This window comes from Letharia columbiana (genome assembly GCF_014066305.1).
Source record: "Letharia columbiana isolate WasteWater2 chromosome Unknown Sc0000009_s1, whole genome shotgun sequence".
Taxonomy (NCBI): domain Eukaryota; kingdom Fungi; phylum Ascomycota; class Lecanoromycetes; order Lecanorales; family Parmeliaceae; genus Letharia; species Letharia columbiana.
Window position 1 is genome coordinate 44,452 of NW_023501046.1, and position 12,235 is coordinate 56,686.

Sequence of the window (12,235 nt, forward strand, 5' to 3'; positions counted from 1 at the left end):
GACAGATTTTCATTTCTTCAATAATATTTGCATGGAACAGAACCTACAATGGCAAGCCCTTCCCCTCGCCTCCCTCCCTCCCTCCATTGCCCAACCCTCACTGACACCATCCCATCCAGTCCAAAGACTCCTCCCACACCTACATCCACCTCAACGAACCCCGCCACGCCGACCTCTTCGAAGTACGTACCATCCTCCTCCCCCTCCCCCTCCCCCTCTCCCTCTTTCCCTACCTCGCCTCCTTTTCCCTCCCAGCACCCCCCCCCCCCAACTCACCACCACCAGGAATTCACCCGCCCCCCGCACCTCCCCCACGAATCCATCTACGTGCCCCCCAACCACCAGCCGCCGAACCCCGAAGACGAAGACGACGTCGTGCCGGACCAGCACGCGGCCTTTGGCATAACGCGCGCGACGCAGGCGAAGAAGGAGAGCGCGTGGAAGGATTTGGGGTTGGAGGGGTTGGTGGGGAAGGGGCCGAAGGGTGGGGAGGTGGGGATGCCGAAGTTGCCTAGATGATCTATTTGTGTGAGGGGGGAAGAAGAGGGGTTGGATTTTACTCGTGGATTAGATGGGGGATGGGGTGGGGAATGAAAGGGCTGGCGCGTTGGTGGTGGGCTGGGAGCCTAGGTAGGATGATACCCGATGCTCGGTTTGTTCAATGATTGAGATCAGGCTTACGAAGATGGTGGCGCGAAGCGGTGCAATGGCATTTATTTACGATGCTAACGTCACTATAAGCGACTATATCCTCACAATATCCGCCCTTGCTCTATCGAACAGGTGATGCCCGATCATTGTTCCCTCCGCCTGCTCGCGCTCTCGCTCCTCGTCAGTGACTCTCCTCGGGTGAATCGCCAGTTGTGCGTAAGTACCGGCTGCTTTGCGTTTGGATAGTGGTCCTGGGTTGACCACTAGAACGCTTTCGACGACCTACGATGTGGTCAGCTTGCTTTCGCTTGGGGTTCTGGGTGGGCATCGCGTACCTTTGCAAAAGGCGACAGTGCACTAGGCGTGATCAACATATCCGGCCGCACATTGAGCCACTCTCCCAGTCTCACATAGCTCACATCCATCGGCGTACCAGTTGCAACACCCTCCTCCGTGCCTGTCTTGGGCAAGCTTTTCCGATCAGCAGGTGGGAACAGAGGAAAGAAATGGCGTTGCTGGATGAGATGTCTAGGTAGCCGTGCCATGAGATCACTCTCTTTCGTTCTTCCAACTTTGACTTCCTCGCATCGGAGGTCCCAGAGGACGTCTTGTGCTGATATGCTTACAACGATCTCGTTCAGAGAGATGGTCACAGGGTTGGTGACGACCTTTGCTTGCTTCGGGAGTCCGAGAACTTTCTTGTCGAAGGGTTCTTGAGGCCATGAGACGTGCTTGTTGACTGCGTCTCGCACTGAGGGAACGAGTACGATAGTTATATTGGGCACTTGCAGAGCGAGATGACGAATTGGTGTGCCTATTAGGATTCTGAAGACGTCGTTGAGAGTGGCCTTGTCGGGCTCGATGCTGGAATCGTCTGGAAGATCAAAGTCGCCAGATGCGAGAAGCGGATGCTCGAGGTCGAGGATTGGTCCTACCATAACGAGGACATCTGCATATGACTCGGCTGCTTTCTGGCACAAGGCTTGCAGTGGTTCAAATCCAAGATTGTCATCTGCAGTGTATGGACCAGAGGAAACAAGGACGTTGAGGGCATGTGCAGGGTTCTCCGAGTTAGCTTCTTCGACCCCAAGCCTCTCGTTCAAGGCATCCATCGTTGACGGCAGAGAAGCCGCTGTTGGCAGGAGAGGCATCTCTAGGACTTGGTTGACAGAAAAATAATCACCCGATGCGTTGATGCCACGAATCGCAACAATCTGTCCAGGAAAGAATTCATGGGATACCGATTCGACTTTGAGAGGCACTCGTAATCCAGCACCTGTCCGTCTTGAAGTCTCAAGCATCAGCGAAGATGCGTTGAGTTTTCCTTCGAGTGCATCCGAGGCAATCCGTCCAACGGCAATGATCTCGCTGGTAGCCCGGTTCGCTGCATTTCCGAAAGCCGAATCTTCGAGATTGTGATGGACCTGTATTAGAGATTGGAATTCGTCTATCCGGTCATCCAGAACCTCGGATGCTTCCGAAAGGTGCATCGCCATGGGCTTATAAGAAAACTTCTTCAGGTCGGTGTTTGCAGTCAGTCTGACGCGAGACTCGGCTGGTGGCGCGATGGGAGCCTCGCAGGTATTCAAGTGGGGATTGAGGGTTTCGACAATCTGGCCTGCGTTCTGACGTTCTGAGAATGGAATACTCCTTGAGATTTGTAAGCAGCCATCCTAACCTCGCGCATGTTCGGCAACTTACTGGACGCCCTTTGTATTACCGTTGGTCCTCGCATCGCTGGGAGAACTCATGCCATCCGCTTTACTAAATTTGGGGACCGCGGGCGTATCGAAAGCAGCTTTCCTCTTCATTGCGCCATTCGTAGAGCGTTGCGGCACTGGAGTATTTGGCACAATGCCATCCAGCCTGTGTTCAATCAGCAACGGTTGAGTAGCTAGCCTCGAGTCCACCTACATCCCAAACACATCATCCCCCTTCCCAGTATTCCTGGGTGTCGCATATGCGCCCCGCTTGTCCACGCTGCGAACGTGCGCTTTCCCTCTCGATTCTCGCTCTAGCATCTCTTGCAAATCTTTCTTGAATGCTCGAGCAGTAGGGAGGTCGAGTTTGGTCTGCTCGGACCCCATCTTCATGCTGTAGGATTCCCATTTGTATGACAGCTCTTGCGGAGGAATCGAGTGTAGGCGGAGTATGGATTGAAGCTCGCCTAGGACATCGGGAGGCAGCTCAGTCACTGGTGGTATGGCGAAAAGCTCGTTGAGTTCTGCTGTAGTAGTACTCATTGTTGCCTTTTGCAATATGTACAAGTGGATCGCAGTAAGAGGTTATGCGTGACAGAGACGCGATATTTGTCGCGTCGGCATTTACGCGCTCTTACATCCGATAAGGCTGACTACTCGTGCAATCCAGGAATGAGTTCCCACGCTAAAATTTAGCGTCTTGGCAGGGTCGCCCCGCAAATATCTATGTTTATTCTATTGTTTACTCCATCAAATCCAGCTATTATATATTTAATGGCCCCACACGACATCGAAATCAGTCTAGAGCTTAGAGTAGCTGTAGCTATCTGTAGACTACTGTATTGCGAAAGTTTTAATGCCATTGAGCGAAGAACGGGGGTGAATAAGAGATCTGCTTCCGCCTTAATGCTGAGAGCAATTAACAGAGCTGGAAACGAGGATTTTCACGATATTCTAGCATGCCTGAAGAGTCTCGATCGCCCTAAAGAACCGGCTCAGTTGATTGGTCAATTAAGTAGTCTAAATACTCAGGGGGTTACTTACACACGAATGTAGCTGTCATTGTTGTCATGTTCTCGATATCTTGATATTTAATAATGAGAGAGCATGCCTCAGTGGCGCCCCTCTCTATGAAATAAGGCATGTTTTAGTGCGATTTTGCGGAGAACTGAGTAACTTGATTGGCTGATTCCCGGCCCTATTTTAGCGTGGGAACTCATTCCTGGATTGCACGAGTAGAAAACTGGATTGCATGTATTATTCACTAAAGTACTTTCTCCGGGGCTGTTTCTGGTCTACTTTGCTATCCCCGATCCAAGTTCTGGCATTCTCGCGTTCTAATATATCTCGAGCACTCCCAGATCGATCCTCAAACGGCTCTATGGGCTCCCCTCTTACAGATTTCAGACAAAAATGTTTTACCGTACCGGCCCGATCGTTCTCTTGCAGCAAAATTCCGACTTCTCTAACTCTCGGGTTTCCACCATCGATGGAGTCCATCGAGGCATCCGCAATTTTGATGGAGGGTACTTAGTTTGTCCGCAAGTCGTGCTGAGAATGAAGCTGGAAGTCCTCACAAGAGAAGGAAAGCTGCTCTGCGTAACCACATATTCGACCTTCAGCTACTCCATATTAGTAGAGGCTCAACAATCTCCCTGGATACTGCCATCCTAAAATCTGTATCCTCCAAGCTGCGTGAAAGAGATCGAAAGTACAAGGTCTCAGACAAATCCCGACGAGTTTCTGATAATTTGGTAAGAGCTTTCCTTTCAGATTTTGGAACCATTCAATGGAATATTTAAGGTGGAGATATCTGTCTTGGACCTTTGAATGATCTACGAGATGTCCAGCGGTTTTCAGCCAGCTTTCGAAAGTCCTCACATCCCATATCTCGAGCAACAAAATCCCAAGCTCCATAAGTGCCAGCTCTGGATCATTTTCTGGAACATCATGGAGTGTCTTACTCGCCTGATCACTGAAATCTTTTATAATCATCAGGTGTTCGACATCAATGCCTGACACAGTTCGTGTGTGAACAAAGGAGTGGACAGTTTTTTCCATCCAACATGTTCGCAGCCAAGGAGTGAGGTTGTATTGGAGCAGAGGATATGCTAATTTACGGCAAGCTTGATGCGATCTTCCGGATCCAGTTGCCTCCGCTCTTCCAGGACTACATCCAAGCTCATAGTCCGCTCGCCTAGTTGCGCAGGTCGTAAGAAATTGTAAGGCGCCTCCATACGCCAAAAAAGCCGGTTGTCGCTTGACAGCTGAAGCACAGGTGGTTGAACTTCTGCAAGTGTCTTGCAAATACTCGTTACCTCGATGGGCACTGACCCTTCTGGGGACGGTACTTCACCAGAGGTGATAACAATATCCGGAACTGCTGACCGGGTGACTGACTTTTCTGCGGAAGTCGTTGCCCTTCAAACATATCTAGTTTTCGCCTGTGTGCGGCTATCTCCGAGCGGAGCTCCCACTTACGCCGTATTGCGAAGAACATGAGTACTGTCTTCCTCAGGCGTCAAATGGATGTTTCGTGCCACGAAACGCTTTCCTGAGCAGCCTGATCTTGCCATGAAACAGGATAGTGAACCTGACTGCTGTCTTACCAACTCCCGACGGTGACTGCAGGGCGTGGTATGCTTCCTGACATCGAGGCTCTAGACGAAGCATGGCTCGGTGTCTCTCATGACATTGCCGACTCCAACCACAAGCAATCGCACGAAAAAGAGCATTTGCATGCTTTCGTACCTTATGTAGGGAATTCGCCACCCTGGTTTGCTTGGCTTGTTGCAGCTCCTTATTCGATCTCTGAATGTGATGCAGGTCCTCATTGTCGTCCACGAAATTTTTAATGGTCAATGCTGAGTCGCTCAAACCTTTCAGTAGATCGTCGAGGCTCGGCTCATCCATAACAAAAGCCAACCTCTGACTGAAACGGTAATGGCCCTGATCAAGCTTGTTGGCTTCGAGAAAAGCCTTTAAATCTTCCTCATCTACCTAGAAAAGCCTTAGCGACAGAGCCGCAAGAAAGTAGGATCCTTCTCTGTACTCGAGGAGGTCTGAGGATGCCAACCAGCTTCTCGGCAATCTCCTCGAGATAACTCTCATATAGACCTAGGGTGCCTTGGAAGCTTCGAATGCGTCACCAGGCTGTAAGTATTTCCTGATCTTGTCGGCAATATCCCCAGTCCAAAATACGTCGTTGTAGTCCTCTGTCAGTCTCACGAAATCCTCATTCGGGGCCGCGCGGCTAAGTAATTTAGCAAGGTTTAGGTGTAACCATGCACTTTGACCCTTGAGCCGCAGTCTGAGCGTTTCGACCTTTACTTTATATCTCTTCTGTTTGAAGCCAAGAACGATCCCCGTCTTTTCGAGCCCCTTCTTGTACACCAAAGGTGCCTCAATGAGGAAGGGTAAGACGGCCAAGACAAGGCCGGCTGTTTCAATTCCAGTCACCATGACACTGACTGGGCCCACCAGAATGTACGTCTGCGGTATTGGTCACAAATTTGCGTATGCAGATGAAGACTGAGGCTGAGTAGGTCGGAAGTTGTTCAGGTGCGGGGATATCTTGGTCTTGACATATTCTTGCATGACGGGCGGCATCCTAGCAACTTTTGTCTATTATATACACCATATGCACCTTTGGATGTCATCTAGGTGCCACATCAACTATCATGCCCAATTCTCTCGACAAGACAGACTTGGCAACACATGGCCTTAATGCTTGGGAAAACTTTCAGGTCGCTTATGAGACGCTCGAAAAGAATACTTCTATGGCTTCGGAACAGCCCGATGCTGCGGCGTTGAGGTCAGAGATGCAGCGGTTTCAGGTTTAGGCCATCAATCTTGGATTGTTACGTCAAGATCACGGTTCTCTAGACTACCGGCTCAGAGACAACGAAGTTGTGAGGTTTTTTACTAGCGAACTGCTTACAAATTTGATCGGAGCTCTTGAAGGAAGTATGCCTTCCTACTTGAAATGTATAACTAGTACTGATAGAAAATCAGTCGCAGGCATCTCTAACTCTCATGATGAAGGATCCCCGTTTATGGTCTCAGAAACGCCCCATCCTGATGCATTGAGAGCTGAAACTGATGAATTGCTGTGTGAGAGTAACGATGGAGGGTCTTCCTTTAGCCTCATCATGATGGGAACCTTGAACGACACCAACGATGAAAACGAGCCAATGCTCATATTGCATTTGGAAGACGTGACAGAAGCAATCAACCAAATGTATAACCTTGCGTCCCAAATACGCAGCCCTAAATTAAGGACAATCCGTACTGATATTGATATCTACAAGAAGGTAGATGGCGAAATCAAGTCTAAGTACATCAAAATGAGGAAAAGGGCCGAACTGCAGGGTATTGAACACATCGTGCTGCAGTCCCGGAAATTGTTGATTGAGTCTCGAGATGAGGAAGCGGACCTGGTTCTAATGCATGAGGATCAGTGCCTCATACAGCGTCTGCAAAAAGCGAATAACGCTCGTCGCCAGCAGTTTGAGTGTTGGAGGCGGTCAAAACAACGGTCTATTCGAGCAGCATCCAAGGCTATCGAAACCGTACCTAGTTCACAACATCATGACGAAAGGTTGACGAAGGTGCCAAAGCACGACACACCCTCTTTGGTGCAACCCTCTGAGGTTTCACGACCATTGTTGTCTTCAGTTCCTGCGCTTCCCAAAGACTATATCCTGAGGGGTAACTACAAATATACGTACTCGGGAACGAGTCCAGGTCTCACTGTTCCTGGACTCTCCGGTGAAAAGGTCAGTTGGCCAAAATCTCCTGTGGCTGGTCCCTTGAAGGAAGACTTTGAGTGTCCTTTCTGTTTCTATTTCTGTACTCCAAGGTACTCTGAAGGCGCTGCTTGGAGGTTTGTGTCCCATTTTAATATGCTCAGACAAGTCGAAAACTGAACGCTGGGCTAGATCGCACCTCAAGCATGACCTTCGACCCTATGTCTGTACATATGATGGTTTTACCGAACCAAATGTGCTATACGATAGCTGGGAAGAGTGGACACGCCATGAGCAATGGGCGCATCAGCAAAGTATATGGCGATGTCCGGAGCACCCTCAGCATGAACACGTTGAGCTTGCTGCGTACGAAGATCACGTGAGGACTTATCATGCGGCATCTATCCATCAGCTGCTTTCCTCCGAGCTTGTGAAATCCCAGGAGTCCGTTTCGCAAGTGTGCGATAGACCTTGCCCCTTCTGCCGGCTTGAAATTGAGCGATCAATTGATCTGCAGCAACATATTGCAGGCCATCTCGAGTCGATCGCGCTGCTCACTTTACCAAATATGGACGACACTGACGGAAATTCCGAAGCAGGAAACGCAAACTCAAATTCAACTAATCATAATTATGCAGAGTCTTGAAGCGGGCGACACTTTGACTGCGCGGAGCCCCTGGTCTTCGTTGAAAATAATCACACGGAAGGTACTCCTGTCGTGACAAAGATAGAAGCAGAGCTCTTGGAAACCAAGCTCGAAGCTGAGAGAGTTTCATTCGAGTCTATGAAGGAATTCAACGTTGAAGCTCGTCAAGTATACTTGAGTGGATTAGTCGAAAAATGGTTGTCTCGTCTGCCGCGTGAGCTCGGAGAGTATAGCGGACTTCCTTTTTTGGACTCGGAAGAGCAAACAGCTTTTCCTGATCAACAAGAAAAAAGTAGCAGCAGCCATTGGTGCAGGGATGTGTTCCAGCAGAGCCGACCATCAACGCCCTTGGGAAGTACAATTCAACCATCAGTATTTCTCGGCGAGCATGAGCCAGGAACTATGGCCCGTCTGAATGAAGAGTACGTCAGTCTGATCGAGTTATCATTTGACAATGGTGATATCATCGTGTGACTGTACAAATGCCCTGAAGATGGCAGGTCCAGGTTTCTTTGCCACACAATACGGCCCGCTCGTTCAAGGAAAGAATGTTCTGTACGTCTGGTGTCATGAGTTGTAATCAGAAGTGGCCCTTTTCTAAATCTTCATCGAGTCGATCATCGCACGAAAGCTCCTGAGGTTTGGGCTTGCCTAAAATTTCCTAGTCACGAAAGTAGGTTTATGATCCTCCTGTCCCTTGGGCTATCGCTTTGACGGCGGCCAGCGTTAGAATGAAGTATTCCCTTGATGGAGATCCTAGGAGGCCGCAAAAGCGACAGCTCAAGGGTTCCAGTAACTCAGCTAGCGGAGAATCAAGGACTGGTGTTGTTCTTCTGCTCTTTCCTAGCCTTGAGATCCGAGAACGTGGTGAACCCTATAGTAACAATTAAGGATTATGATATACACAAGGAAGATGAATTGTTTGCTGGGTAAGAACTTTCAAAGCTCGATGTATCACATGCTCAAATCATTCAGGCGCATCATCGACCATCATTACGAGCACGCTCTTCGGTTGTTCCGCGAAAGAGACACCGGCGTTGTAAGACTGCAAGCTTCGGCGCAAACCGGTGCCCTACAAAGGAATCCAATGTGGACAGCACTCATCACCCACCAGATGGATTCTCCCACATGGCTATCGCGTGACAGCCCTCGTGTAGTTCATATTGTGGAGCTACAACCATACATTCTTACAGAAGAATACGACCCTCAAAAGACGACGCCTGGCGCATTTGATCTGACCTTCATCATGCACCGCGGTACTGCGCCAAATCTAGTGGACTTAGTATAGATGCTAACTAAATCAGATGCCAAAGACTTCGTGAGAGCAATCAGGTCTCTTCGCAGTGTGGAGAAAAGCCGACATGGAGCAGAAATTGTAGAGAAGCCTGATATCAGTTGAGCTGGTCTTCTCAGCTGTCACATGAGAGCGTCCCAGAGTGCTCATATCTTCTCCCGAGATCTGGACCTCGTCATGAAGGAAAGTGCGAGGATTGAAAAAGTATCAAAAAGGAATGCGAAGAGCCTGTTTGTTCAACATCCAAGCTTGAACTCTGTGTCCGCTGGTATATTGTTCCAGTCTCTGCCACCTTGCCCTGAACTTTGTAGAGAAGACCCAAGTTGTTGACGAGGTCGAGTATGGACATATACTCAAGACCCCATACCTACTCTTCCTCGGCTGAAGTCCCACTCAAAAGAGGCACATGCTCGGGAGATGCTCTAGACATTGGGTAGGAAACGTGTTCGCCAGCGTATCAGGATACTCCTTACCCACGACGGTCTCCCTCAGCGCTAGGGTGGTACAGATGTGGATGGTCTAAATGGCTTTCATCCCGAGCCAAATTTAATACTACCCAACGTTCTGCGACTGTCGCTGGCAAACGTCTTTCTGGCGATATCCCCTTCCTATCCTACTCTGTAGCAGTCGCTGCAGTTCCAACCTCCATATTCAACAATATTTCTATCCACTTGAGCACCGCTCGAACGCCCAAAATGGAGAATCTCAAGACCTCCATAGCGCATATCCTTTGCTACTCATTCTTACACTCTGTTATCTCAGCCTTTCCGGCAGGGTTGCAGCTGTCCGAAAATGAAACCTTTCTGAGGTTTACTTTGCCCGCCGAATAAGCGTGCGCCCGTTAAGAAACGCCCTTTTGTTGTGGGGGGACCAAGGAAAAAAAAATTTAGAAATTAAAAAAATTTTTTTTAAAAAAAGGTTTTTTGGTTTTTTAAAAAAAAAAAAACTCAGGGTGAGCTCGAATTGAATGAGATGAAAATTGGAGAAGGATATGTCTTCAAAATATCCCTACTCTCCTTGGGCAATGGCACAGAGGGGATAGCGGTGGCGAAGTGACGCCCGGGACGAAAGGCTTTCTCTTCAGTCCGAGTCTTAGAGGAGAGGCTCACACCCAAGCGACCCCGCGTGGCCATTACACAAGCCTGAACGCAGTATTCCAATTTCTAGCTTGCGGTATTATGCAGATCCTCCCTCTCGAAGCCCGCTTTTTCGCAGACTTTCCCCCCACCGGCATTCAAGCACAGCTCTTGCTTCTACCGTGCAGGATCAGTCCCATGCTCCTAGAGTAACGGCGTTCATTCGGAGGTTCGTGGCCTGTCTGAGAGCAACAGCTTAGCCATATCATGATCCAGGCTGGATAATGATTATACCCGTGGAGGATCGAACGCTTCAAGATTTCGACCCACTTGAGTACACATCAGTTCCTTGCTTGGCTCAGCCAAATCTAAACTTACAATACTCGAAATATAGCGATTCTCAGGGTTGCGTCACGAACGCTCGGTACCTACAGTATGGGGATTTGAAGGGGAGCATGTCCAGCGCGTCGGCTTCGTCTCTATTCGGTCTCTGGATCCAGGCCAAAGAGTCTTTTCGAGGCTCGTCTCTTTAAGTTGCACATCGACTAGTACTCACGGGGTGTATGCCCGAAGCTTCCAAAGCAAAACTCGAAATGGAAGACTATGGACTAATGAGACACCTTTTGATTGGAGCATCCTGCATATACTCCACTCCCCAGAAAGACTTGAAAGTCCTTACGCCCGTAAACGCATGAAAGCACCGTAATAGTATGGGCAGTATACAGCGTCAAGATATGGCGCTCATGAAAGCTATTTTCCTTACTAATAGGTCCAAGGCGTGTAGCTTTGACTTGACAAGATACGTCAATGTAGAACAATGTCTGCCAAGAGATATCTCGCATCCTATAAATCCAATTCCCAGGGATCACTGGTACCTTCTTCTATCTCCCAGCCAAAGCCGTCCAGCTCCCTCTCGCTCATCTCTCTACGCTGCCCCGCCGGAATCCTCTTCGCATACACCTCAACGGTCATAAGCTCCTCCGGCAACCGCGGCTTCCCATCGCTCGTTCCCTGGCGAAGTGTCAATCTGAGGAACGGACGTCCGTTGTCGTCCAGGCTCGTGTCTTCTTCGAGCACGGGAGCGTTGGATGGGTAAAGGAGGTGGATCTCTCGGTGTATCGGGTGGTTCGTCGATTTGAAAGCAAATAACCCTCTGTGAACCGCGTCCTTTTCAATATCGTATCTGCAGTCGAACTCGGCCGCCCACCTGCCCCAGCGGAGGTACACTGTGCACGGAACGGGTGATGCTGGTAAACTGTTCCACGTTAGCGAGATATAAGTCTGGCGATGATCAACTAGGGAGATAGGGGGCAATACTCTGTTCGTCCTGGACTCAATACGATCGTGATGGAACCTTCTTTGAGAGCTCTAGCTTCTTCAACGTGTTTGATGAAGTATGGCTCGCCCTTGACGGTGGTTACTTGTAGTAAAATTTCGTACCTGATTTCTTGTACTCTTGCCTCTTCGGCGACGGCTTGCTGCTGCATCTTGTCTTGTGAACCTGGGTGGAAAACGTGAGAAGAGAACATTGCAGCGGTGAAAGGTAGGCACTTGTAAAGCACCTTGATGGGAAAGGCGCTCGTTTGCTTCCGGGCATGGTACACGTGTTTGCCATCTGTTCGTGGAAGTGCGCGAGGCATGTAACGACAACAGGCAAAATACGAAAACAGAGTCGATCGTGGAACCCCACGTACATGCTCGAGACAGCAACTTAAGCTATTTGCGATCGAAAACGCAGCTAACAGCCAGCAAATCTTGTCACGATTATCACTCGCTTTCTTACTTTCTTCCGAGGTTTTCTGCTTCCACAAATGATAGGAGACTGTGAACTGCTCCCCACCAAACCTCCCAATCTCTCGTTCGGTTTTAGCTCTCTCCCTCTCATCATTAGTTGTCCCATAGAAAAAGACACATCACAAACATACAAAAGGCACACATAGGATGTAAACAAGTGGTTGAGCCCTCTCACGCTGGGGATAGCAAGCCTAATTAGACCTAAAAGAGGCCGGTACAGGGATACTATCGTACCCAAGCGCAAATATGGGAGGCCTGGGCCGTCTTGCTTGGGTCTGGTGGAATGAATGTTTGGGAGTAAATGGGTTTAACTCAACTTCTCTTGA

At 49.3% G+C, this 12,235-nt stretch overlaps 7 protein-coding genes across 7 annotated transcripts; 3 read left to right on the forward strand and 4 right to left on the reverse strand.

Annotated features, from left to right (window-relative positions):
- Positions 1-744: 744 nt before the first annotated feature.
- Positions 745-2,894, reverse strand: HO173_003666 (uncharacterized protein; the record flags this gene model as incomplete). Its single annotated transcript, XM_037305591.1, has 4 exons — positions 745-933; positions 987-2,301; positions 2,353-2,517; positions 2,566-2,894. The coding sequence occupies 4 exons, from the start codon at positions 2,892-2,894 to the stop codon at positions 745-747; spliced, it is 1,998 nt and encodes a 665-aa protein (XP_037167346.1).
- Positions 2,895-4,462: 1,568 nt separating this feature from the next.
- Positions 4,463-5,264, reverse strand: HO173_003667 (uncharacterized protein; the record flags this gene model as incomplete). The annotated part of the gene is made up of 3 exons (XM_037305592.1): positions 4,463-4,548; positions 4,686-4,856; positions 4,961-5,264. The coding sequence occupies 3 exons, from the start codon at positions 5,262-5,264 to the stop codon at positions 4,463-4,465; spliced, it is 561 nt and encodes a 186-aa protein (XP_037167347.1).
- Positions 5,265-5,468: 204 nt separating this feature from the next.
- On the reverse strand, positions 5,469-5,813 carry HO173_003668 (uncharacterized protein; the record flags this gene model as incomplete). The annotated part of the gene is made up of 1 exon (XM_037305593.1): positions 5,469-5,813. One exon carries the CDS (start codon positions 5,811-5,813, stop codon positions 5,469-5,471), a length of 345 nt encoding a protein of 114 aa, XP_037167348.1.
- A 593-nt stretch (positions 5,814-6,406) lies between these two features.
- Positions 6,407-7,745, forward strand: HO173_003669 (uncharacterized protein; the record flags this gene model as incomplete). Its single annotated transcript, XM_037305594.1, has 2 exons — positions 6,407-7,236; positions 7,292-7,745. The coding sequence occupies 2 exons, from the start codon at positions 6,407-6,409 to the stop codon at positions 7,743-7,745; spliced, it is 1,284 nt and encodes a 427-aa protein (XP_037167349.1).
- A 138-nt stretch (positions 7,746-7,883) lies between these two features.
- Positions 7,884-8,219, forward strand: HO173_003670 (uncharacterized protein; the record flags this gene model as incomplete). The annotated part of the gene is made up of 1 exon (XM_037305595.1): positions 7,884-8,219. One exon carries the CDS (start codon positions 7,884-7,886, stop codon positions 8,217-8,219), a length of 336 nt encoding a protein of 111 aa, XP_037167350.1.
- A 273-nt stretch (positions 8,220-8,492) lies between these two features.
- Positions 8,493-9,144, forward strand: HO173_003671 (uncharacterized protein; the record flags this gene model as incomplete). Its single annotated transcript, XM_037305596.1, has 3 exons — positions 8,493-8,674; positions 8,721-9,001; positions 9,050-9,144. The coding sequence occupies 3 exons, from the start codon at positions 8,493-8,495 to the stop codon at positions 9,142-9,144; spliced, it is 558 nt and encodes a 185-aa protein (XP_037167351.1).
- A 1,814-nt stretch (positions 9,145-10,958) lies between these two features.
- HO173_003672 (uncharacterized protein) lies at positions 10,959-11,755 on the reverse strand (the record flags this gene model as incomplete). The annotated part of the gene is made up of 2 exons (XM_037305597.1): positions 10,959-11,370; positions 11,433-11,755. 2 exons carry the CDS (start codon positions 11,753-11,755, stop codon positions 10,959-10,961), a joined length of 735 nt encoding a protein of 244 aa, XP_037167352.1.
- Between the last annotated feature and the right edge of the window lie 480 nt (positions 11,756-12,235).